The 27458-nt window shown below is 37.1% G+C and overlaps 1 protein-coding gene across 5 annotated transcripts in view; it reads right to left on the bottom strand.

Annotated features, from left to right (window-relative positions):
- The window catches only part of LOC105473380 (protein tyrosine phosphatase receptor type R), a 273852-nt gene that overhangs the window by 104239 nt on the left and 142155 nt on the right, over window positions 1-27458 (bottom strand). For 4 of the 5 annotated variants that reach the window (XM_071071446.1, XM_011727166.2, XM_071071447.1 and 1 more), the window contains 3 exons: window positions 16385-16498; window positions 13291-13446; window positions 6258-6368 (listed from right to left, as the gene is read on the bottom strand). In XM_071071446.1, the coding sequence (XP_070927547.1) occupies window positions 6258-6368; window positions 13291-13446; window positions 16385-16498 (381 nt within the window). Of the gene's footprint in view, window positions 1-6257; window positions 6369-6653; window positions 6669-13290; window positions 13447-16384; window positions 16499-27458 lie in introns of those variants that run through there. The other variant, XM_071071448.1, reaches the window with a different exon arrangement.

The raw sequence follows: 27458 nt of genomic DNA, 5'->3' as shown, positions 1-27458 counted from the left end.
CTGGCAGGGATTTTGCCCTCAGGAAACGTTTGGCAGCTCTAGAGATATTTTTGGTTGTCATATTTTCAGGGTGTGGGGGAAGGAGAAGGGAAAGGGTGCTACCGGCATCTGGTAGGCAGAGGCTAACTACCTTTACAATGCATTGGAAAAGCTCCCCACACACCCCCGCCAACAGAAATAGTAACTCCGAAATGTCAGTAGTGTTGTTGGTAAAACCCTGGTGTAAGGGATCACAAAAATTTTGTGGTGTAATCTCCTTATTTCACATTTAAGTCCTGAGCTGTTGGATGATTTATGGAGGGTTGGAAAGAAAACCTCGAATCCGGGTTTTCTGACTTCCAGGTATGTGATCATTCAACTCTATTGTTTCCTCCAAATTCTCATGTCCTTCTTTGAAACCTCTTTCCAAAAGCATCTGGAAAAGTGTGTCAGAGATTTTTCTCTGCACAGATTGAGATCTGGAATACAGCATATGCATATTTCTCTATGGGAATTCACTTTGTTTAAAAACTCAACAGAAAAGCTTACCGTAGCAATGGCAAGTCAACATTTTGCCTTCATCTCTAAGAGCTTGTTTGACTCTTGGACTGGAATAAAGTCATTTAATAATTCAAAAAAGGAAAAGAAAACAGATTATTGAATGAGAGGAGTGGCAAAACTCAAACTATAGCAAGAGAAGGAAAATAATAGTGGGAACAAAAAACCAGAGGAACACAGAAATGGGAGGAAGCTAAAAAAATTCTATGAAGCTTTTTTGTAGCTTAAAATTTTCGTTAAAAAATCTCATGAGTAACACAAAACATTCTGTTTGGATTAGAATGTGTTCAGATTTCAAAACAATGCCACCAACCACTAGTCTTTAACATTTGTTCTTTACAGTATTTTACAATTAGTTCTGAAGGAGTTCATTCACTCTTTTAATTTAATAATCCTGAGCCAATCCCTACTACATTCCATAAACAAGATATTGTAGATGCAAAAGCAACACAGAACTCTGTCTTCTGGGAATTCATAGGCTTCCAGAAAAGATAAATGTGTAAAAACTATGTCCAGTACAAAGTACTAAGTGCAAAAATAGAGGTGTGCCCACAGCACACAGGTACAATGTGGCACACATTTACCAGTTCCATCTGGGTAGAATGGCTCTGATAAATACAGCCATTCGCATCTGCTACTGGAGTTATTTGTGGTCAGAAATACATGTTCACAAGACAGTGATAAGACTAAAAAAAAAGACCAGTTTGACTGCTTTATGAAAACAAATGGAATTATGGTAAAGAGCCCCGACTTTCAATTTAGATAGACTTGGTTTTGAATTTTTACCACTTCCTACTCCGCCACCCCCATACCCACCCATTGCATGTTCTTGGTCAAGTCATTTATTTTTTCTGAATCTTAGTTTTCTCATAAGTAAAATTAGGAAACTAAAATATGTTAAGCCTTTAGTACTAGGCAGTAAATTTACTACCAGTTTAGTACCAATAAGTGTGCAATAAATGGAAGAAATTAATTTTTATTGTTATTACTATTAAGACAGTTGTGTTCTTCTTAATACAGAAAAAATTGAAAATTAGTTTGAGTTACATGCCTACTTAACCAATCATTCCAGCTAGGAAGCTAGTCCTATTTCCCTTCGTTCCGAGGGATTATATATAACAAGTGAGAAAATTATGTCCACCTTTGACATGTATTTATTACCTGATGTTAAGGCTATAACAGGTAGTTCAATGTAGCATTTCTTGCTGCAGCTACCAGACTACAACTAGAGAAACTCTTTCCCTCCCATATGGATGACTTTCCTGTGGGTCTAACATGCCAGTGCTTTTATTGATCCAAATGACTATTTTCATGTGATTTCTAAAACTGCTTTCCAGAAGCAATCTGGCCTGTAGACATCTCTAGCTACATTTCATAAATGCCTTTGTACTTGTCAATAAACCTGCAAGGACATTTGAATGTCTAATTTAGATGATAGATGGTGTTCTTTCTATTATTTGTTCAAGTTTAAGAACTAATTCTTCTTAGTAATAAGTTTCTTTCATCTAAAACAGACTGAATGGATTGGAAGTTGCCCACACATTTTTTCTTGGAAAACTGTATTTTTCTATTTGTCGCTCCACCCACTGTACATTCACATTTGTGAGGTGCTAAATAAGTCACATATTTGAAAATGTCATGCCTGTCTAATTTTATGCCTTGCAACATTTTTTTTTTGTATTTTAAGGAAAGTAAACAATATGCCACTTTTCAAAAATTTTGCCAAGTCTTATGTTGTTGTTACATAGCACATACAACCTTCCATTACAGCAATTTACCTATATAATTTTATAATAAAACCCACGCTTTTCGCTTCTACGGCATATAGGAAGGCCAATGCAAATGGAAGCACTTGGTTTTTCATAAATATAATCAATGCCGGGGGAAAATTCTGAATTATATCTTTCCTTTGTCACGGAATCAACAAAACTATGGGAAACAGAGTTGGAATACAGGTGTTTCAGAATCACAAAAGTGACAGTACAAGTCTCACTGAGAAATGCACGTGAACACTTACTTTAAATCAAGCTTATTATCAAAATACTTTGAACATTTAGAAAGATGAGCTTATTTTAGACAATCACTTTGACATGTCCCTAAACATGAACTTTTGACTCCTCTGTGGTAAGTTACATCAGATAAACTTGGCTTCATGCTAATCCTATTAGGTAGTACCTCTTTTCTTGTGAATATGAACTTCCTGTCTGTGTGTTGCCGGTTCCTCTGTTACTTTTCAGAATTTGTTTTTATTTATATATTTTTCAGAGACAGAGAATCTGTAGCCCAGACTGGAATAAAGTGGCATGATCACAGCTCACTCTAACCTCAAACTCCTGGGCTCAAGCGCTCCTCCCTTCTCAGTCTCCTCAGTAGCTGGGACTACAGGCACGTGCCATCAGCCTGGATAATTTTTTAAACCATTTTTTTTTTGTAAAGACAAGGTCTCACTGTGTTTCCCAAGCTGGTTTTAGACCCCTGGGCTTATGCAATCCCTCTGCCTCTGCCTCCCAAGTGCTGGGATTACAGGCATAAGCCACTGCACTTGGTCCCCCTGTTACTTTTAAAAGTGACTCCTTCAAATTAAAATTTGAGATAGTGTTTGAAATCCACCTAATTATTTCTTTCATTTGTTTAAGAACTATCCGAACACACTCATCTCCATTCCCAACGTGTCCCTTTCCCAGGAAATGAGAACATTTCCACACAGGCAGGGAAGCCAAATAACCTAGGAGTCATCCTTAATTTTACCCCCGTTGCTGAGAATTGGGACACAGCAAGTTTCGTCGGTTCTACTTTCAAATAGATCTCAATCCTTCACTTCTCTCCGTCCCCACCACCCACCCCTGTTCTATGCCACCAGCATCTTCTTCAATGGGATGTTGCAGAAGCCTCCAGAAAGATCCTCCTCCTTCCACAATTCACCCCATCCTCTGTCCACCACTTTCTACCAGAAGAAAATGTGATCTTTTAAACACACACAGCAGATCACATCAAGGCTCTGCCTAAAACATTCTTCCCCTCGAGCCTGAACAGGCTAAGCTTATTCTAATTGCACCCACTGTGCCCTCTGCCTGGGTATGTACCCTCACATATTCACCCGTAGGTCTCAAACATCTCAGGTGGCTCTGCTCCACTCACTCATTATTATGGTCTTTTCTTCATAGCATTTATCACTATTTGATTTTTTAAATGAATATACTATTTTTTAGAGCAGTTTTCGGTTTACAGAAAAACTGAGCAGAAAATGCCATGTTCTCACATACCCGTCTTCCCTACCTCTTCATTTTCCCCTGTTATTAACATCTTGCATTGGTGTGATTCATTTGTTGCAACCGATGAACCAATATTGATGTATTATTATTAACTAAAGTCCATAGTGTAGGTAGTGTAGATTAGGGCTCACTCTTCATACATTGTACAGGTTTTGACAAATTCATAATGTCATGTATTCATCATTACAGAATATAGAATAGTTTCATTTCCCTAAAATCTGCTGTCCTCCACCTAGTCATTCCCTTTCTCTGAAATCTCTGTCAACCACTGATATTTTCACTATCTCTATAGGCTTGACTTTTCCTGAATGTCATATAGTTGGAATCACATAGCACGTTCACCATTTGATTTTTTAAAAATTAACTTAATTATTTTCTGTGTCTCCCTCTAGAGTAAAGACTTGAAGAAAACAGGGATCTTATCTGTCTTGTTTTCTCCTTTGCCCACAGCACCAGCAAAAAATAGGCCCACAGAGAATATTCTGCAGGAATCTGTTGATTGAATGAATAGATGAATCCACCTGCTAACCCAATAGAGAGCCATCACCTATACTTCTGAAATGCTCCTTTCTTGATTTGTTCTAATAACGTTGGAGCCGACTTCCCTAAGTTTCTGACTTTTACATTGATGTTTTGCAAATTTTGGGAAAGGAAGAGTCATCCTCTGGCTCCAAGTAGTTGAGGGTGTGACTACTATAGGTCCTTTTGCCACGAGACCAACATAGGCATTTATCTACTTACATCGGATACATGAGCACGCCCTGAGTTAGAAATGCAGACTCTGAAGCACATTCTCTATGTTAATAGCAAGCTCTGCTCTGTTTCTGCTGCCCTTTAGTACTCAAAGGCTGGACATGAATCTGCTTTCCCACTTCTCTCCTTTTATCCTTGCCTTTGCTCTTCTGAATCACATCCATTGATCCCCTGAATATTTTCCACTTTTATCACTTTCAATTCCTTTCTATTCTCTTCCTCCTCTTACCCTTTCTCATCTGCAAAGCAGAAAAACACCCTAATTGTGACTGACAAGAGAGGGAACAGCACTTGAGATTTCCCATATGAAGGAAAGAAGAACCACGTATTTTAAAGTGCAATTAACCATAGCAAGGAACTACATCTTTCAAAACAGAGATGCCCAGAAGACTATGCCATAATTTCCCAAAACCTCAAACTTTCTCTCTTTAAAATCCTTTCTTCTTAATCTCTACCATGTGAATATAAAAATCAGGGTTTTTTTTTTTACTCAATTCTAAATTATTCTTTTGTTTATTGAGTCACAATTCTTAGAATTTTTTTTTTTTTTCTTAATGCTTGACCCATAGGAGCTACCTCTGAATTCATTATGATGGAAGATTTAGGGTACTTTTGTTACTTCACATATTTTAAACTCTAGAAAACATGCCCATCTTCACTCTGTTTAAGACCGTGCTTGTTTTATATCCTCTAAGTTTAGCCCATGCAGCCTCTGTCTTTCCAGACTGAGCCTCAATCTAACAGTAACCTCTTCCCAGTAGGGGGAGCAGAAATAAACAAAAACCAATAAAACACTTAGCAACATTGTTGATTGTGGAGAGAAATAAGTAACAATGACTTTTGGGGGGCACTTAAAAACTAAGGAAGAAGTCTTTATTTAAATGTGCAAAATTAAAAAGAACATAGCTCACAGGGAAAAAGGACATTAAAACCTATTTGTAAACTCTAAATATTATACTAGATCTTGAAATTTCCAAGAGTAGAAAAATCTTATTCTACCCTAAAGATACCGTTAATTCATTCAGTGCCAAATAGTACTGCTTAATTTAGTGGGTTGTTTATTTTGGGTTCTATTTTTAAAATTAGAAATATGCTTTTAAAGGCTACACCTTATTACTTACAGAGCTATTCCAGCATATACATTTATACTTTTGTACTATTTATCCACCTTAAAAATGAATTAGTAGTCTAACTAACTTAGCCTTTGAGGGTATAATCATCTCCTTTTCATAGAATGCTTCCAAGGCCTTTTAAAAATAAGGAAATCAACCATTCCTTAGGGAGTAATCTTGTCTCAAAGACATATTTCTTTTTAATTTTTTTCCTGAGTTCCATAAAGATGATATAAAAGGAGAAATAAAGTAAACCCAAAGTGTGCCCGTGAGACTTTACTGACTTTGGGAGGGCTTCAGTGACCTCAGTAAATCACTTTGTAAAGCTTCGTTCTCAGAGTTGATCAGGTTACTAAAAACTGCATTGCAATTACAGCCTTATTATTCAGGTCAGCATCCTTAATTCCATAAGCTCTCCTTTAGCAACCGCTCTAATGTCAGATATGAAATATTCCTAATCTAACAGGATCATAGTCTTGCTTCTGCTCCGAAGCATTTTAACATTCATCTGAATGGCAATGTACCCACTAATATTAAGCAGTGGGCTCAGCAAAGAATAAAATATACAAAGAAGCAAACTTACCATCAAACACGTTACTATAATAACAAAGATGCTGAGAAAAATGACAACAGCATAAAATCCTTCTTTGCTCCAGATTTTGTCCGCTTCATGCTGCCCTTGTAAAACATTTTTCTTTAAAAGCAAAACAGAAAGTCCGACGTTAAATGAGAGCTTGAGAAAACTGGCGTTCTTATCAGACACTAAACGTATTTTTAGCCTTATTCCATTCAGTGTAGTGCAACACACCTACACCCCCCGCTGCCAGAGCTGCTTCTCAAACTGATCTAAGACAACAGACTGCCATCCTTATATATCAAGAGATTATTTAGTCTCCTATACAGGAGCAAGTGTGCCTGACATGGCATCCGCAGGTCCCAGGCTTTCTAAATATCCCTCAGCGTCTCTCTTGGAAACTACCTGGTTCATAGGTAAGAGAGGTCTGTTCCTTTCTGTGTGGAGGAAATTGTTTCTTAAGATTTCCTTACTCTGTTTTAAGTCCCCTCCCACAACATCAGCACCCTGGATTACGTGCTGTACTACCGTTCTTTACTTTTAAACAAAAGTGAAAGAAGTGCAAACAAAAGCTTGTGGTGCATTAATAAATACAGCAACAATGCCAGGATTATTTCCTTCTTTTCTTTCTTCTAATCACACCTTTTGTTTTTAAGTGGACTCTATGCTGTCAAAAGCTGACTAAAATATCATCTCAACAATATATATTGTTAGAATATCACATATTTTTCTAAAGTAATAGGGAACATTAAAAAGTTCTGAATTATTGGCAATAAAAGGTAAAACACATAGGTTTATTTTTATTTGTATCATTTTTGTTCCACTTTGGGGGTGGAAGGGCAGAGAAGCATGAATAAAGTGTGCATGACTCTATTACTTTTATTTCATTTTTTTTAAAGAAGCACATTGACTAAAATCCAATCTTAGAATAAAATTAAGTTATATAATTTAGTGACAGTATAGATTTACAGTTAATGAAGCTAACTTGAAACCAAATAGTCCATGATGAGGGAAACCATAGAAAGGCTAGATCAAGTCCAATGCTTTAACTCATCTAAAAGTTCATTTTGTTGAAGGTTGCCTTTTTATTCCCTTTAGTGAGAGTACATATCTGTCCTTGGATATTGTTTCCAGTGATTAAGAAGGCCTTGAGTAAAACATGCCTTGTAGGTGTCTGAACTTTGAAATCATTGCTAATTTATTTTTAAGGCTTTAAAAAAATAAAATATATCCAACATTTATAAATCAGACAAAAAAATTTACCTTGAAAAATATTTTATGAGAACTTTCATTCTGGAGTGCAAGTGTGTTTTGGTGGGAAGATAAGCAAGGCTGAACAGAGAAGATTTTTGAGTTCAATTGTGATTACAAAAAATATTTGGAGAAAGCCTTTATTAATTGCTAAAGAAATCAGGATTCTATTTCCCTTACTTATAAAACATTGATGTGCTCACTAATTATAGTATAAATAGTATCTGGCCTACTTTCTAACACATAAATAGATGCATAGATACAAGAAATGATTTAGACATGTATTTTAAAGATATATAAATGATAAATCGATGGAGAATCTGAAAACACTTGATTGATAAAATGATTAGAAACCAAGCATCCCGCTGCAAAAAAACTTTGGATTCAAGTGACAAATCTTCTTTCACCTCTTTCACGTTAGCTGTATCTTTTTTTTTTTTTTCTTTTTTTATTGTACTGTCTCTATAAGCATAGCTGGAAACTAATAGAAAACTCTTGCAGAAATCAGGTATAAATATGGAAATGAATATTTTACGGGCAATAAAATAGCATCCATTGTTTGCTATAAAAGCAAACTAGTTAAGCCTTCAAGTAGGCAGCATAAATTTGTCAAATTTAAGTATAAGGAGTTGAGCTTAAGCCCATGTAAAATTTGGATAAAAAGGGGTGGTTAGGTGGGTGGAAAGAGATTTTGTGTTCCTAACCTGATTTGGTTCATTTTTTTTTCTTGCTGTAGTTCTACAACTCCTAGAATATCAACATGTTCCTGTCTGCTTAAGACAAACCTGTTTTATTTTCTTTTATAACTGAAGCAGTAATGATGAAAGAATTAACTCCCACCCTCCCATCCCCCACTCCCAGTTAGCAAGATACATGTTTTAAACTCCTAGAACTTAGTCACTGCACTTTCTTGGTAAATAGATCTCTTTCTGAGTCATGCTACTCCTGCTGAACACTACTATATTTGTACAGAGATCTAAAAAACTTGATAAGGGCAGGGTAATAAATAGAAAAGTTTGTAGTTAAGAGCTCACAAATCAAGACTATAATTTACAAGAATCTTCAATCTAACCTTTGCATAGGGTTAACCTCATGATTTTTATATTTTGTCAGGGGGCCGAGGGTTGAATAATTCAGAGGCTCTGTTGCTGGGTCAAGCCAATGCCACTATATCATCTTTGTGTTTTATTATTTCATAGCTACATTGCTTTGCCCTTTAACTTAGTTGCAGTGAAAGAAGCTGATAGGTTTTATTATTTAAAAATTTGGGCAGTTTTCTGTATAGTTAACAATGACTTCTCTATATCCTGTTTAATAATTTGATGCACTATAGCTCATTCTTCTTTTTTTGTCCTTTCTTTCTCTCTTTTTAAATATTTTAATCAATTCTGATCTCAGATGTGGAAGGAGATCCCAAATGCTAGGAAAGATGATTCAGAGATACAGAGGATCTAGGAGATACACTTCTTTAAGAGAGACCGGAAGAGCACAGAATAAGAATGAAGTGCAAGCGTTACAAAGTAGCTGGTTAATTTGATTGACTTGGCAGATACATGAGATGTATCCTATAACAATATGGCTTTGTTGGCTAATGCCAAGCTTCCACTGTACTGTGCACAATGTGAGCAATTGTTCTGAATGGTCCAATACAGGTTAATATTGATTGTGTGGCTCCTCAGCACTGTATGGCTAGGTCTATACTAATTAAGACTGGAGTACCTGCTAGTGTTCCTAGTTTGAAGGAATAATCATTAAACTCATACATTATTGTTTATATTTATATGTAATGTTTTTTTTTTTTCTTTGTAAATATTTCATGAAGGTATCAGTCGGCACATTGGACTTTTATTTAAAGAAAGTCACTTTCTCCTTTGAAATATAAGATTTGGAAACTGGAGTAATTTGCAATTGAACAACAACAAAATTCCTGAATCATTTTTAAAAATGTCAACACAGAGCTTACTGTTTTAATAGGTATTTAATTCATTTTGTAAAAACATTTAATTTCATTTTCCTGGGATTTTACTTATTAGGCAAGAGGAGGTCTAGTTTTATCTGTATGAGTGCCTATAATGTTCTAGATATCATATATAAATATATAAAAGAAATAATGTCTTTTCCTTTAAGAAACAGATTACAAATGAAAACAGATGACTAAACAAAAACAGTTTTCTAGTTGGTATTTTTTTTTGTTTCTCAAGAGTCATTTTCAATTTAAAAAATCAAGCATACGAAAAAGCAACAAAAGCCATATCCTTCCATGAAAGTAATTAATGTAAGTTTAGAAATAGATGCTTTGAGACATCCTTCATGATGTTCTGTAATTCATGCAAAGGATGAAAAGCCAAAATACCAATGATCCTTTTTTTCTGTTAATGTATATGTTGCCATAATATGTTATAATTTTAAGATTAAAATGTGAAAAAATGGGTTGAGGCATAAGTTGTTATAAAACATTAACCACAGAAAACATGAATAAAGATGTAAGAAAACTCACAGAATAGCATTTACCAGTTTTAAGCAACTATCAATCAATATTTTTCCAGGGCTCCTTTAGGTTGTATCTATGCCAAGCGCCTCCCTGCTGGGGTGCCTGCTTTACTACAGACAGCTTTTCCCTGTTGCTGCATTTAGAGATTCTGGCCAAAGGTCAAAGGGTAATAATGCCCGGCCCCTTCTAGGAGTGCTCAAACAAAAGGTTCAAACAATCTGTCTGTCCTTCGTGATATGCTCCTTATATCTGATTTGAATACTTCCTCATCTTCTGTAATGCATATTTTCTAAATTCTAGATTTCTAGATTCCAACAATTTTATGAGAAACTATGACATTTATCATCAAATACGCTTTCATTATTCAAGTGTAGTCTATTGTGAGCTAGTAACTCTGTGAGAGGCCATTATGCTAAGTACCTCACCTTCACTGGACTGGGGTATATTGGAGGACGCCCAGGTACTTGCTTTAAGTCAGCTCTTTTTGCATGGGGAGCTTCTTTTGGTTTGCAAATCTGAGTGACTCAATAAGTTGCTCTATTCTTAAAGCCTTCAGAATGGCTTTTAAACTCAGAATAAAGCAACAGGGAAGGCCGTTTATATGATTCTCTAAAAGCTTATGAGAGGCAGAATATATTTATCCAATGGTCTTTCTAAAATTTAAAGAATTGTCCTAGGCAAGATGTGTACCAGTCAGTCTGTGAAGGGCCTGGACTGTGGGAATGGGGTTTGGCTTTGTGCACAAGCAGAACTGCTTCAGATTCAGACGTGGGCAGGGCTGGGAGGGGCCCGGTGGTTCACCTCCTGCTGACCCTCTCCTCTGGCCTCTCCAAAGCATAAGGGGGTCTCTTCTCCAAGGCTCCATGGCGCAGTGTAGTAACTTTATTTATAGTACTATATTCTTATCTGTTTGTGTCATATTTGCCCTATTAGTGCATAAATTCATTGAGAACAAGCATCATTTATTTATTTGTTTGTTTTCTTATGTGTTTATTTTTCTGGCTTTAGGTATTAACTAGCGCAGTACTTGGCTATTTGTTGTTGTTGCTGTTTGTTTGTTTTGGGACAGGGTCTTGCTCTGTCACCCAGGCTGGAGTGCAGTGGCCTCATCATAGCTCATTACAACCTTAAACTCCTGGGCTCAGGTGATCCTCCTGCCTCAGCCTCCCAAGTAGCTGGGACCACAGTTACACACCACTATGCCCAGCGAATTTTTAATTTTTTTTTTTTTTTTTGTAAAGTCAGAGTCTTGCTATGTTGCTCAGGTTGGTCTCAAACTCCTGGCCTCAACCAATCTTCTAGCCTTGACCTCCTAAAGTGCTGGGATTACAGGCTTGAGCCACCGCACCCAGCATGACTATTTGTTGATTCAGTTTTGCTGTTTGCCCATTGCATGCCAGGCACTAAATGAAGGCAACGAAGAAACAGATCAAATGACATGTCACAAGCACTCAAAAAACCCACAGTGTAGAGATGAGCCTAAAGACTAATACGGGATAAGGAGTTTTTGTTTTAAGCTTGACGGGAACACAGGGTAAGGAGCACCTTTGTCTGTGGAGGCACAAGGTACACAGTAGACTGATCTTAAGAAAGAGGTATGCAGATGAGTCAATATATACGAAAGCATGGAGGAAGGAGAGGGTATGATGCATCACAGATCTATCAAGTTTAGAATTGCCGAAATGTAAACTAGGAAAGTGCTGTTCAACAATTATAAAGCCCAGCATACAAAGGACCATATACCATATTAAGAAATCTATACTTCATTCCATAGTATTTTGAAAGCCAAAGAAGAATCATGAAATTAGGAGGGCATGACCAAATTTATGTTGAGAAAGATTACTTTGGTGGCAGGAAAGAAACCACATTGGGTGTGTTGGGAAAGAGAACAGAGAGAGGTACAAAACCAAATGCAGGAAGACCAGTTGGGGGTGGTTGTGACAGTCATGGTTCAATGATGACATATATTCTCATTGTTCCAATTCATCCTGCATTCAAATTACATTTGTCTGCTACCTAGTCTGTGTGAGAATTTCTAGATACACTTTAAAAATTCAATCCATATTTCAAGTTTATAAGTGCTACACCCATTTTGGATTTGAAGAAACTGAGGCTCAGGGAGGTTGACACCATGCAAAGGCAGACAACCTCACAGAGATTAAATGGTCTGCCCATGGTCCACGCACATTTTACGTGTGGCTTTCGGATACAAACTCCATCTGGGCTCAAGTGATCCTGCTGCTTCAGCCTCCCCAGTAGTTAGGATTACAAACATAGGCCACCATGCCCACCCAGAGCTTTTTATACCACACCTGTGATACTTACTAAAATGAGACGCAGTGTGATTTACTGTAAAGGCAAATAGATTAGGGATCAAGATATCTAGATTTTGGCCTGGGAAGGTATTTAAGACCAGCCTGGGCAACATAGCAAGACCCTGCCTCTGAGAGAGAGAGAGAGAGAGAAAGAGAGAGAGAGAGACCTAGATCTTAGGTGGTGCTTTATGCCTCTCTTGTTCTGTCACCTTGAGAGAGTCACTTAATTTCTATGGGCCATACTTTCTGTATCTACAAGGTGTTACATATATTCCCTCCAGTCTAATTTCATGATTCTATGAATAATTGAATTACACATATTTAGGATGATGATCCTTCCAGTAAGTTTGTTAGAGCGGGATGGAGTAAAAGAATTGGAAAGGAGACTAAATCCATTCAGGAGTGAGATGGTGGAGGTGGTAGAGGAAATTTTTTAAAAGTGACAAATTTGGAAAATACTATGAAGAAACATCTATAGTTCTTAAGACTTAAGTTCTTAAGAAACTATAGTTTCTTCAGCAAAAGAAAAATCACATTTCAAATTAATTTCAAATTTATTGGAAAAGGTGAGTATCTGGTGACCATCTTGACAATGAAGACAATAAGGAGGGGGGCACCTGTAGAGAAAGAAATATTTAAATGTATTTTTGTTTTTTTGACATATCAGTTTCAAGTGATCAATTGACAAACACATCTAAATCTTCTTTCTTCTAGAAAATTTACTGGATAAGTCAAAATAAGGTATAAGGCCACAAAGTTTTGAAGAAGAAAAATGTCAAAAAGTGAAACTTTAATATGAAAATGCATTTCCTTAAGAAGTAAACATATACAATGTAAAGATCAGAGAATTCTGACACTCAGGGAAATTTTTATCATCAAATAACTTACAATAAACAACTTTCATCTCAAAGCCTCTTGGGGTTGAATTACCATAGCATGCTAACTGTTCACATTTTTAAATGAAATGCTTCATGCAGCAACCTACCTCAGCAGAGACTTCTGTAATTCCAAACTGGGATAAACTTTGATGCAAAACATTGATATTAAGTGAACGAAGAACTTCCTCAGAGGGCAGAGCATCAGAAATTCCTGTTTTTCGGTTTATGGGAGACACAAACAGTTCAATACTGTTCTTCTTTCCCTAATAAAAGCAGAATATTTGTATTTGTTATAGACATTTTAAACAATTTTGGATAATATTTTAACCTTTCCTTTAGAAACATTAAAGGAAGTCAGAATTCTAGAATCCTAAAAGGCTTTGTGGAGATTACATTTATTAGTTATTCTCTGGTAGACTTAATATTACCAGTCCAAAGTCTAAAATCTTCAAATAACTTTCTTGCAATTAGTTGTCCCTCGCCTGCAAGATTTGTAATTTTATATTTCATTGCATGCTGATTCATTTATCATTCTATATTGTAATTTTTTTGATGTAGATTGTTCATATGTTCCCTGAGTAATTATGTTTAAAGAAGCATTTTAAAATCAAATGAATTAAATAAAATCTGATGTAATAGTAAAATTACATATTAGACATCACCACTCTCTCTATTACTTTTGTAACTCGTGTTAATGTGAAGGCTTGGCCAGCTGAAGAAGATGGTGCCAGATGAACTTTGAAATCCTTTTCCTGATTATGTTCTTCACCTCAAATATATCACACATTTAAAATTGGTCATTTGGTAGAAATGGATATCTTGTGTAGTGATGTCATGATACTTTTCCTATTAGCATTACCTCATTAGCTGAAATGGAGTCAGAGAATTTCTTACCATAGATGTCTGATATTCTACACACACACACACACACAGCAGATACAAATGACATGGCCATTGATAATATTATCTTTACAACTTACACAACACACTAATAGAAGGAAATTATTGTTAGCTTTCTTTCTGACACATGGAGTGCTCTCATGCTAGAAAGTTTTCTTTTAATGTGCGAATTTTAGCTGGGTATAAAATGAAGTATCAGTTTACTACGAGCAAGCCAGTAAAAGTTTTTCATGTTTGTAGAGAACAACAGACAATAACTAAATACTGATGTGAAACATGTTTATAACAATTTAAATAGTTTGTGACCTAATAACAACTACAGTAGGTACAGAGCACTTGAGTTGGGCGTAACATGTTTCTATTTACCTTAAATCTCTTATCTCATTTATTGCTCAAAACACCCCTAAGCGACAGGTATTATGACTATCTCTATTTTACAAATTAAATGTAAGTGGCTTGGCCATATTCACACAGATGGAATATGACCACACTGGAAATGAAGTATGGTTTTGTCTGTCTCCAAAACACATGCTGTTAATCATCATGCTTTGTTATCTCAGGTATTGTAACTCTAGGTATTATAATAAGTACTTTTAACCATGCTACTAACATTTTCTGATAAGCATATCCCTTCCTCAGTCTTCCTCAGTCTGGCAAATCCCTCCTTCACCCCTGCAAATAGCTATTATGCTCATTAAACCTAATATATATAAAAGTATATCTAAGATATCTATATCATCTCTATATATATCTTAGCAAAATATATGTGCACAGGTTGATGCATATACATTTTTATATGTGTATATATATAATCTAGATCTAGATCCAAAACTTTTTTTTTTTTTTTTGAGATGGAGTTTCACTTTTGTTGACCAGGCTGGAGTGCAATGGTATGATCTCTGCTCACTGCAACCTCCACCTCCCGGATTCAAGTGATTCTCCTGCCTCAGCCTCCTGAGTAGCTGGGATTACAGGTGCCTGCCACCATGCTTGGCAAATTTTTGGCATTTTTAGTAGTAGAGATGGGGTTTCACCATTTTGGCCAGGTGGTCTTGAACTCCTAACCTCCAGTGATCCACCCTCCCGGTCTCCAAAAGTTCTGGGATTACAGGTGTGAGCCACCGGGTAACCTTCACTCATTCAGGGGAATGTTGTATTTCTTCTTCTTGGTACGAGTTAAAACTTTTAAAAGCTTGTTTACTTCTAGAACATTGTTGATTCACAGGATACAAGTTTTTATGAAGAAATGAAACAACTCACTCTCCACACACAGAAAAACTAAAAAGAAACATAAACCCCAAACTAAAACAAAAAGCAAATTCCCTCCATAGTGAATGCAGATTGATGCAGTAGAAAGCCAAGCTCCATGCAGCAGAAGCACAGCAATTTAAGGTCAGGGGAACGTGGAGTCCTTGCTTGGACTCCCATTGCAGTGGACATTAAGAACAATTTAAAACCTGCACAGTGATCCCAAAGTCCCTTTTCACATAAAACTGAGGTGACTAGCTTTTTACAAAGAGACAGTCGTCTGATCTGAATTGCTTTTTTTTGGCCTTTGCTCACGCCCATTTTCCAGTGCAGATGGGAACATGTAGTTGTATGATATCCAGGTTCCCAAACACCGAGGAAATAATGGATGTGGGTGATTGACAGACAGGCCTTGACTGTGCACTATACAACAGATCCTTAGGGTTTACTTTTTTTTTTAACCACTCAGATGCCCATTCAGGTTTTCTCTTGGTTTTCCTGGACTACCAATTCCTGCATTCCATCTGGGCTGCAGTCCTCAGGGTCAGTTCTTCTTTATTCTTTATTTAAAATGCCTGCCTTCTGCACTCAATGTCCATTGTTCTACTGATATACTTTAAAGGGTTTTAACAAATGATGTCTGGAAACTGCCTTACCTGATATAGAAGCTTTCACTCTGATGGAGAATATTTTCAGAGTAGTGCCAGGTTGGTAAGGCAAGTGTTTTAGACCCTTTCATACTTACCACAGGACCTAGCCTTGAACTATGACAGAGTTAACAAACTTCCGTTATAAAGGGCCAGATGATAAATAGTTTAGGCTTCATGAGCCAATCTTTTGTAACTACTGAACTCTATCACTGTAACATAAAAGCCACCATGGGCAATGGGTAGATGAGCGGATATGGCTTGTTTCATACAATTTTATTTGCAAAAACATGATGTGCCAGATTTGGCTCATGAGCCATACAACTATAGCACGAGCCCTTTAGTGATTAAAAACACCACACACACACAGCTTGAATTTTGGGAATGCGAAACGTGGGTATCTTACAATGAGGCGATTGATATGCACTTGCTGGGGTAAGAGTCCTAAAGCTGCAGCCACTCCTTGGCGGAAGATCCGAAGCAAGGTTATGTTCAGTTTGTTTACATCCATTTGCAGTGTCTGGAAAATAAGGACAAAAATAAATCCAAATTATAGTATTAATAAGTCTTTGGTTCAGGACATTCAGTTCTTGACTGATGACTGACCACAGTTTCTGTGACTCTGCGAAGTTTACAATAATAATGCTTTATTGCATTTTTTGTTAGAAATAAAATTATAGGAACATTGCATGTGAAATTTTAAATGGTATTAGTTAAAAAGATATATACACCATGGAACATTATGCGGCCATAAAAAGAATGAAATCATGTCCTTTGCAGCAACATGGCTGCTACCAGAGGCCATTATCCCAAGAAGTAATGCAGAAATAGGAAACCAAATACTGCATGTTCTCACTTGTAAGTGGGAGCTGAACATTGAGTACCCATGGACATAAAGATGAGAGCAATGGACACTGGAGCCTGCTAGAGGAGAGAGGGAGGGAAGGGGGTGAGGGACTGCCTATTGTGTGCTATGCTCACTGCCTGGGTGATGAGATCATCTGCACCCTAAACCTCAGTGTTATGATACAGTGTTCCCACGTGGCAAGCCTGCACATGTACCCCCTGAATCTAAAATAAAAGTTGATTTTTTAAAAAAAGATGGTATATTACATAATAATGAAATTTGTCTAGTTATAATAAAAAGCACAAATGAATGGTCAATTCATAAAGAATTTCATTGAAATGTGCCTTGAATAATTTTGCTTTAGTTTAGTTCCAGATGACAGAATGGAATCTGTGGCCAAGTGTATTTCAGTTATTCATCTTCAATTTGTGTTCATACAAGTCACAGAGAGAAAGATGCTGTGTAAGTTCCATAAGGCCTGTCTTGGCAGTTTCTATACATAGTGATTTGCCGCCAGTGCAAGGCAAAAGAATGAGGTTCAAGAATACATTTTCAAACTCTGGTAAAAATGCCAGTGGTACTGATGATTTGATCTAAGATAAACAATTCTTATTCAGTTGTTTGGGCAAACACTCAACTTTCAGTTTGCTTAGGAAAAAATCTAAATATTAAAAAATTCCTAAAATACAAATCAAATTATGATAATGATATTATAATTATCATAATAGTAATAATAACCTTCACTGAAGCCCCAGCATGATTACTACACTGAAACCATGAAATAATTTACTGTATATATTTTCAAAAATGCCTCATTAGTCATTTGAGAGATACTCAAGGTAGGGAAACCAAATCTTCATGCATTTCTTTTATTCTTATAATACTTAATTCACTAATTTGAACATAGAAGGCTATCAATAACTGTTGAATGGCTGCAATATCACCTGTTCTGTAAAGCTAGGCATCCTTGTGAATACACACTTCTATAATAATGAGATTGGTTTCCATGTGCAATCTCCTATAGAGTAGGAACTCTTTAGGGGAACTTCCCTTAGTTTGCTTTAAAAAGAGATTAATACTGTTTCAAGCATTTATAATCTCATAAGGAAATACCATAATATATCCTCTATTTTGTACCTGCAAGTAGGTAACAAATAAGGGATTGGAAGCTGGATTAAATGCTCAATGCTACAGGAATCAGAGAGAATTTGGGAGGTCAAAAGAGGTATAGGGTTCCCAATCAAGATGATGGGCCCAGCTAAAGCTCCAGCCTGCATTTCCACCTTAGGGTCTCTCAATGCTTGCATGGAGGCAGGGGCCCTAAGGTTTGGTTAATTTAGGTGCCTGGAACTGGACTCCTTGTGAAAAATGAAGATCCAGAAAACGGCAGAATCATTGAGAAAGTCTACCTAAGAGAACCCAATAATAGGCAACAATTTGCTTCTGGGGAGGAGACATAAGAATGATGTTGGAGTATATAGAAAGCTATGTCAAACACAATCAGTAACACTTTAACATTTTTTCAAATTTATTTATTTATTTATTTATTTATTTATTTATTTATTTTTTTTTTTGAGACAGAGTCTCGCTCTGTCGCCCAGGCTGGAGTGCAGTGGCGCGATCTCGGCTCACTGCAAGCTCCGCCTCCCGGGTTCACGCCATTCTCCTGCCTCAGCCTCCCGAGTAGCTGGGACTACAGGCGCCCACAACCGCGCCCGGCTAATTTTTTTTTGTATTTTTAGTAGAGACGGGGTTTCACCATGGTCTCGATCTCTTGACCTTGTGATCCGCCCGCCTCGGCCTCCCAAAGTGCTGGGATTACAGGCGTGAGCCACCGCGCCCGGCTCAAATTTATTTTTTTTTAAAGCTTAAAACAACAGAAATTTCTTGTCTTGTCATACTAGAGGCTAGAAGTCTGAATCAAAGTGTCAGCGAGGCCATGTTCCCTCTTAAATTTGTAGGGGAGAATCCTTCCTTGCTTCTTCTAGCTTCTGGTGTTTGCCAGCAATCCTTGGGATTCCTTGGCTTACAGATACATCACTCTAATCTTTGCATCTGTCATCACTTGGCTCTCTTCTCCCTGTGTCTTCACATCATCTTCCCTCTGAGTCTCTGTGTCCAAATTTTCCCTTTTTATAAGGGCCTTGTTATAATGGATTAGGAGCCCTCCCTACTCCAGTAAGACCTCATGTTACACCTACAACAACCTTATTTCCAAATAAGGTCACATTCTTAGGTACTGGAAGGCTAGAACTTCAACATATAAATTCTGGGGTGGTGGTGAGGTAGGATGCAATTCCACCTTTAACAACAAAAAAGTCAGAATTCTGAGGAAAGAAGTTGCTAATTTGTAGCCAGGGAGTTGACCAAGAACTTCAGTAATTTTGCATGTTTTCTTTTAGGCTCTGAGTCAATACAAGTAGGAAGTTCAGCTGGTTCCCTGGGTGTTCATTCCTGGTTGGAGAGCTGTTTGGGAGGCTGGGAAGGTCCATCGGAAGCATAATTCTATTCCGGAAGTGGCTTGGCAGATGGAGCATATCATGGGTAAAGGCAGTGGTAAAGTCTTGGTGAGGCAAAAAAAGAGGTAGATGAATCCAGACACAATTTGAAATAGACCTTTCTGTTCCAGGTTCACTTCTCAGCATGTCACAGAAAGCAATTCCTACTAGATCTGAGGAAGGTGACTTCTCTCTCAACAGAATGTTACCTTCTTCCAGAGAGTAATAATTTTTTATTAAATAAAAAGCATCTAATGGTACATAAGTGTTTGCTACATTATTTTCTGTATTTTTAATAGCCTAAATATGTATCCAATATATAACAGAATATTTTAATGCAGAAAGTAAGACTTGAAGCCAACCTTAAAGGACAAGTAGGATTTGGAAATGCAGTGATGAGGAAAATAGCACTATACTGTTAAACACAATAGACGCATCTACCTGGCATACCTGGGAGACTAGAAATACTCAGTCCACCTGGTCATCCTGAGAAATACAGGCTTCCTTTCATCCATGGCCTCTTTTCATCTCTACCAGACTGCAGAAGCTGCCATTAAAGATGAGACACTGTATTGGAGACTCTGTCTACTACCCTTCCCTTGCAAGGTCAAAGATGGATTCCTTAGTTTTCTCAAATGGTGATGAGTAACCTCTGTCTCACCAGCAGTGTTTGTCAGGCAGGGTGAGCTGGCACACAGTGTGCCTGAATCCCCACAGGCAGGATTTGGAGCCAATTGTCTACGCTGGGAACCCACAAGGCCCCTCAAGGGGGTTGTGTACACACTGGAGAACTCAATTCCCAAGGCCATGATTAACTTGAGGCTTGTAACTGTGGAAACAGTATTAAAGTCTCAGACTGAAATGGTAAATGGGAAGTGAAATGGGAACTAAAGATTTAAAAATCACTGAAAAAAGGCAACTTTGCAAAAATATAAAAGCTGTACATTTGAAACAGAAATTTAGACTACCCAACTATAGTGAAGAAGTGAGTTGAAGTAATTAGTTGAAATTGAAATCATCTGGTTCATTGCATCAAAACATTTGAATGATTTTCCTCAGTTCTCTGCTTGCCTGCGAAAAGTTGCATTGATTTTGTAGAGCATGCACAGATTTCTGACTATTCCCCATAAAAATAGTGATGCTAAAATATAGTACAGACAGATATCTACGTATTTGAAGGCCTAATATGTGCCAGACATTATATATGAGTGCCATTTGAGAAAAAGAAAGGATTCTAGACAAAAATGAGAATTTTATTTTAGACAAAATAAAAAATATATGACTTTATATAGCTAGAAGATATATGCTACCTTCTTCTCTCTGGATAGATGCTAGAAATGCACAGCCTCTCCTCATCCTATTATGTGAAATCGTAACAAGTATGACAGGATATACATTTTCACAGCAGTAACAAGGCAACAGCTTTCAAGTTGCTGTACAACATTCTGCGATATATTTTTGTTTGGATTCTAAACCTGTTTGGTCATTTCTAACATTTAATGTACAAATGATTTAAGATTTTAATTTCAAAGAGATTAAAATGTTCTTTCCAAATGCAAATGGTAAGCCACTTTACAACAGTAAATAATTTCAAATAGTTACTACATAAGAACAATTGAGTATTTTTATTGTTATTACAAATATATAAACACACAGAAAAAAATTAAACATACAAAACTCAAAGACTTCCAATTCTACCTATATTTAAATATAACCGGGCCTCTGTCTTGTTAGATTCCTTTGTCAGTTCCCCACTACTGTTCCCCTCCACAAAGGAAATACTACTTTATGACAAGACTTTCTTTGTTTGGTCCCCAGACTGTCCACCAAAGTAGTTAAAGCCTATGGGCCTTAGGTACAAATCGAGGTGATAGGATTGACGAAATGTAGCACTTTTAGGTACCAGCATTATGTTTGAATTATAAGTATGTGGTTGGCTTTTAGCTATTTACTTTTTAAAGGATAATTGAATCATTTTTGCCTGGCAGGGAGGCAGTTAGTCCCCTCCTGAAGTTATTAGGCAGCCTGGTCTTTCATTTGGTCATACCCAGTAAGAGTCATGACCACACCCAGTGGTCCAGTTAGGGGTCAAAGGCCAAATGTCCATCTCTCTTCCTAAGAGATGCCTCAAGGCTCCTTAGAGAGTTGCTGTCTCAATTCCCAACAGCCACAAAAGGACCCAGCTTCCTTGAGGCATCAAGGAATTAACTTCCTTGAGTTAAACCTGGAATCTTTAACTCCATTCTTGGCCAAGGAGTTGGAATGGCAAGAGATTTCCAGGAATAAAAGCAAATGTTCTCTGTTTATGCCTTTGAACTGAATAGAGGACCCTGACCTGTCAGAGACATTTTATACTTTCACCCTTTCCTTTTTCACAATTCTCTGCATTTGTCCTCTGCTATGAGTCACAGGCTAATTATTTTTATTTCTATATTACACATTTCCACCTTTCTCAGGGTCTTACACCTGCTTCCCTCTTCCTAAACGTCCTACTTACACTTCAAACTTAACATTACTCAGACTGAACTTACCTTTCTCCTTCTTCCTATCCACAATCAAATTTGCTTCTCTTTCTACACTCACGTAATGGAATGAGCTATCATATTTGGGTACCATCCCGACTCTTCCTTCCTTATTCTTCACATGAAGAATGACACCACCATGACATCCAATGAATAGTCAAGTTCTGTCTATTCTACCTGCTAAATATTCCTTGAATATTGAACCCATACTCTCTTTATCTATATTTCCATCATTTTAGTTCAGATCATCATCATGACTGACTGGACTATTTGACTAGAATCCTAATGGGTTGCCAGTTTTCTGTGGTCTCTAATTAATTCCCCATATGGACATCATAGTTATCTGTGTAAAATGCTATCCCAATCAAGCTACTATTCTGTTCAAAACACTCTGAGAAAATCTCATTTTCTAATGAATGATCTTTAACTCCTCCATTCACCAAATTTGCCCTGTCCTTCCAGTCTTAACCTCTTACACCTTTCCACCACACACGTCATACTCCAGGCATCCCTAAGGTTTATTAAACACGCCACGTCCTTTTCACATTGTCAGTGCACATGGGGATCAGTGCTAGGGGCTCTTCCTTCTCCTTGGAGACTCAGCCTTTTTGCTACCCGGAATCTTTAGCTCCAGGTAGAAGAGTTAATGATTCCAGTTCAAGATTCATGGTTGGCAAAAACCATTCTGTCAGGCTTCCCTGACTTCCCCTTCCTTTGTTTTTCCTTTGTACTTCAATAGTACTGTGTTGGACTTTAGGATTTTTTTGTTTACATTTTCATAATAAAAATATCATGCTTACTACAACAAAATTTAAGGTACAGATAGATATATGGTAAAAAGTGAAAATATGATTCCCCTTCCTAACCCTTCATCCTAATCCCCAGAAATAACCCTGCTAACCATTTATTGTGTATACTTCCAAATATTTTCTATGTGCACATGGTATAAAACTATATGTACATATCATACATAATATATATTACTATTAAATACAAATAGGATTGAACTATACATTTTGTTCCACAACTTTTTTCATTAATATATCTGAGATATAGTTCTATATTTATAATATATACCATCATCAAATATCATGCTTTGATTCTCATCTAATAATTTCTTATTTTTAAGATTAGTTTATTCCACTCATTTCTGTTATTTCAACAGATTTAGATGTGTTTTATTACTTTGTTTATTTTGTTTTTATTCTTCCTTAGTTTTCAGTCTTTTGCTATATTTTCTGTTTTTTAGTTGTTATTCTACTTTTTTCTTCCCATGTCTATATTTATAACATAAAATAAGGCATGAAAATATATTTAAGCCATTATTTCTTGGTCTATAAAATTTAGGAAGTCTTTATTAACTTCTGCCATGAAAAATGAGAAAATATACCACTCTTCCCACCAATTCTCATAACCTCCCAGTTTTTGTAATTATATTATTATTTCTATATTGTTATATCTAATGATATTGACATTATATTCAGTGTATTAGAGACTACCCAGAATTCTCCATGGTCAATATAAGTGAAAGTAAAGTGATACTTTCAGTCTTAGGCAGTTAACAATGAGGATGCCTTCTCCACCCTCTCTCTCTCTCTCTCTTCCGTCTACAAGCTGGATGGGTCCAGGGTCACCCTAAAACTGCATTAAAAATGGTGGAACTACACAAAGGCAGACATCTGAGCCCCCAGATCACTGCATGGATCAGAGGGTACCAATCAGAAACCACATTAAATAGTGACCTTAGTTAAAAACAAACTTTTATTGTGTTAAGCCACTAAGATATGGGTATGTGTTAGCACTGCTTATGCCGATGAATATGTGCTGAAACCATAATTTCTACAGTTCTATAGTGATAGTTACACATTCAAATGGATTCAGTGCTCATGACCAGTCTTTTATTTTTAGAAGGATGTCACCATTCTCGAATTCTATATTTTGATTTATCTGTTTTTCAGCTGGGTTTCATATCAAATCGCTTCTTTCAAGTGAGGCTCATGAGTGCTCTATTTCCTGAGGCATTATATGTTTGTGAATATATTTATGGTGTTTTTAACAATAAATAACAGCTTGGCTGGATATTAAACCCCGATTCAATCTTTATTTCTATTTTTTTTTCTCTCTTTGAACTCTGCTGCTATTTTCCAATGCCTTCTGGCACTGAGAGTTGCTGTGAAAAATACTCTGGCCTGAGGCTAGTCTGTCTTGCAGCTCACTTGCCTTTCCTGTCCCTCGTCTCATAGAAATCTTTAGCTTTAAAGTTAGAAAACTTCACCAGGATATTTCTTTGGGTTGATAGTGCCTATAATCTGGTATGCCCTTATAGTCTACGGATTCCAGAGCCTATTTCAGTAATATTTTCTATTATACATTTGAATGATTTTTCATCTAAACCTTTTGGTCTCATCTTCAAAGACACTAATTATGCAATTATATAGTCTTCGTCTTTCTATCTCAGCACATTATTTTATGCACTTTTTTTTTCTATATTCTTTGTCTTTCTATCTCAGCACATTTTATGTGCTTATTTTCTCTACACGCTTGTATGTTTTTATTCAGCTAAAATTCTTTCAAGTCTGCACTCTATGTCCTTATATTTTTTTCAGCAGACTCTTTCCTATTTCTTTTGTTTTAAATGTGATTTCAATTTCTCTAATTTTTTTTTTTTACTACCGTCATTTATCTTCTGAATTCTGACAATTTATTCTTTGTGATTGTTGTAGACAAGATATGGACTGTCTTGATTGTATCCAACAGGAGATGACACAAAACTTATGTTTATAGTTTCTTGGTCTTTTGCATTCATTTTTGTTTTTGTTTGCTTTTCAGACAGAGTTTTCACTCTTGTTGCCTAGGCTGGAACGCAGTGGCGCGATCTCGGCTCACTGCAACCTCCACCTCCCAGGTTCCAGTGATTCTTCTGCCTCAGCCTCCCGAGTAGCTGGGATTACAGGCATGTGCCACCACACCCAACTAATTTTTTTTTTTTTTTTTGTATTTTTAGTAGAGACAGGGTTTCACTACATTAGCCAGGCTGGTCTCAAACTCCTGACCTCAGGTGATCCGCCCACCTTGGCCTCCCAAAGTGCTGGGTGTACAGGCATGAGCCACCATGCCCAGCCCTCCATTCATTTTTAAGTCTTTTTTTTTTTCTTCTTTTAGGAGTTCAGCTTCTGTTTCTCTCTTAAAATCCTGCAATAACTTTCTATCCTGTTTAGAGTTAAATTCCATCATGTGGGCTCACAAGGCCCTGCTTTATCTGACTCCTAGTAGCTGTGAGCTTCATCTCATAGACCTTTTTCAAGCCACTCTGTCCTTTTTCCAGTTCCTATGCTCATTTTCCCCTTATGGGCTTGGCGTGCGCCTGCCTGCTGCCTGGGGAAGTGTTTACCATTATCGGGTGGGGGCTCCTTCTGGTTGTTTAGCTCTGTCTTAACATCAGTTCCTCAGAGAGGCCTTCCCAGCCTTCCCACTCTCTATCAGATCACCCTGCTCTCTTTTCCTCATAGCATTTATCGCTAGCTGACAGTTTCTTGTTTATTGTATAATCTTACTTTACAAAAATCTGGGCTCCATTGGTGTGGGGCCTTGTTAGTCTAGTTCTCTGCTGTCTCCTCAAGACCCGAAACAGTGCCTGGCACATAGTAGGTATTTAATAAATGCTTGTGAAATGAAGGGACACATGAATTATGATAACCAACACTGTAGTTATCAAGTGAAAGAATCTGAGTTATATGATAGGCTTGGAAGGGGTAACAAACCTAGGCCTCATGCTTGAGGAAGGTATGTTCAATTTAGTTTACCTGTAATACTGAATCATTAAAAAACACAAATTTAGCACAATTTGTATTTGATTTAGAATTAACATGTCTCTGACACTTTGACTACGATAACATTTAAGTGGGAGCAAAATCAAAAGTCTCATTGACTTTTTGAAACTCACTTTCTTTTTCTTTTTCTTTTTTTTTTTTTTTCAGACGGAGTCTCGCTCTGTCACCCAGGCTGGAGTGCAGTGGCACAATCATGGCTCACTGCCAACTCCGCCTCCTGGGTTCAAGTGATTTTCCTGCCTCAGCCTCCCAAGTAGCTGGGACTGCAGGTGCCCACCATCACACCCAGCTAATTTTTGTATTTTTAGTAGAGACAGGGTTTCACCATGTTGGCCAGGATGGTCTTGACCTCTTGACCTCGTGATCCACCTGCCTTGGCCTCCCACAGTGCTGGGATTACAGGCGTGAGCCACCGTGCCTGGCTGAAACTCACTTTTAGTAGGCAATATCAATATATATTTTATGCTATATTGATTGTACATTAAATTCAAATGTATCCAGTGTTAGTGCCCATTTCTTGCTAATTTGAGTTTTAAAATTTACCTTTCTAATTATATAAGTTAATGCATATGATAGAACATTTAGAAAACATAACGAATTAGAAAAGAGAAATAAGTATTATTTCTTTTGGGATAATCATGTATCCCATCACCCTGGGATAAGGTTGTGGTATTTTTAGCGTTAGTTTTTTTTTTTTTTTTTCCTGATACATAGGTTATATCATATAATGTATATATGTGTATATGCATATACTCACATATATCATACAAATATTTATCCATTTTCATGTGATGCTATAGCTACTACATTTCTATGGCTTTCCACTTTCCATTATATGGGCAGGAAACACTTTATTACCCAGTCCTGATGTTTTATTCTGTGTGGTAGCAGTTTTAATATAATAATATTCCTGGATTCTTCCTCTCATCAGTCTCCCTAGGAGAGGGAAAGTGACTTGTGTAATTGGTGCATTTGGAATAAGATAGTGGGGCATGTGTAGCTCTGTGCTTTCCTTTAGGGTTCTGCCTGCCTGTAAAGACCATATAATCTGGTCTGTTCTTTGCACGTGGTAAAGTAAGCCCCAAAGCCATTGTCCCTGTAGGGGAGTGCTGCGGTTTACCATTGCTGCCTGTGACTGGTGAGAAAATTTGCTTGAAGCAGATGCAGTCATAACAGAATATCACTTTCATGCTTTGAAGTCACAAATTCAGCAGCTCTGTCAGCAATAGAATTGACATTTTGATCTCCGTAAGCCCAATTCCTCTGTCTTTTCCAGGCAGGAGAGAGAGCTGTTATGTCTTTTCCACTAAAACACCAATACATGGCACCAAAAAGTCAGACCAAAAAAATGGGCTCTACAACTTTACAACTTTTCTTGCTAGGTGGCCTTATTTCAGCACAGATATCTATGCTTGTAGACAGGTCAGAGAAACATCATGGTAAATGGTGTTATGGAAGTCAGGAGTAGAGAGTTTCCAAAAGAGGTTTCTCAACAGAGCCAGATACTGCTGGAGGTTAAGGAAAATGTGAAAAGAAAAAGGCTGGCTGATGTGTTAATGAGTAGGTAATTGGAAGCCTTTAAGTCCTGATACTCAAAATGTGATTCAAGGTGCATTGGGAGGCCATGTGATCCTCACTGCAACTCACATGAAAAGTGCAAGTTCCTTGCGCAGCCATATAGGTGCATTCTGTACAACTGCAGACTTTTTTATGCCAAAGCGTTATTGAGTGAGTTTTTAAGGGTTGGTACAATTTGGTCTTAGTAAACTAAAATTAGTATGTT

Source organism: Macaca nemestrina, chromosome 10 (genome assembly GCF_043159975.1).
Source record: "Macaca nemestrina isolate mMacNem1 chromosome 10, mMacNem.hap1, whole genome shotgun sequence".
NCBI lineage: Eukaryota > Metazoa > Chordata > Mammalia > Primates > Cercopithecidae > Macaca > Macaca nemestrina.
Note: the sequence above shows the minus strand (reverse complement) of the source record. Positions and strands in the feature narration are given on the sequence as shown.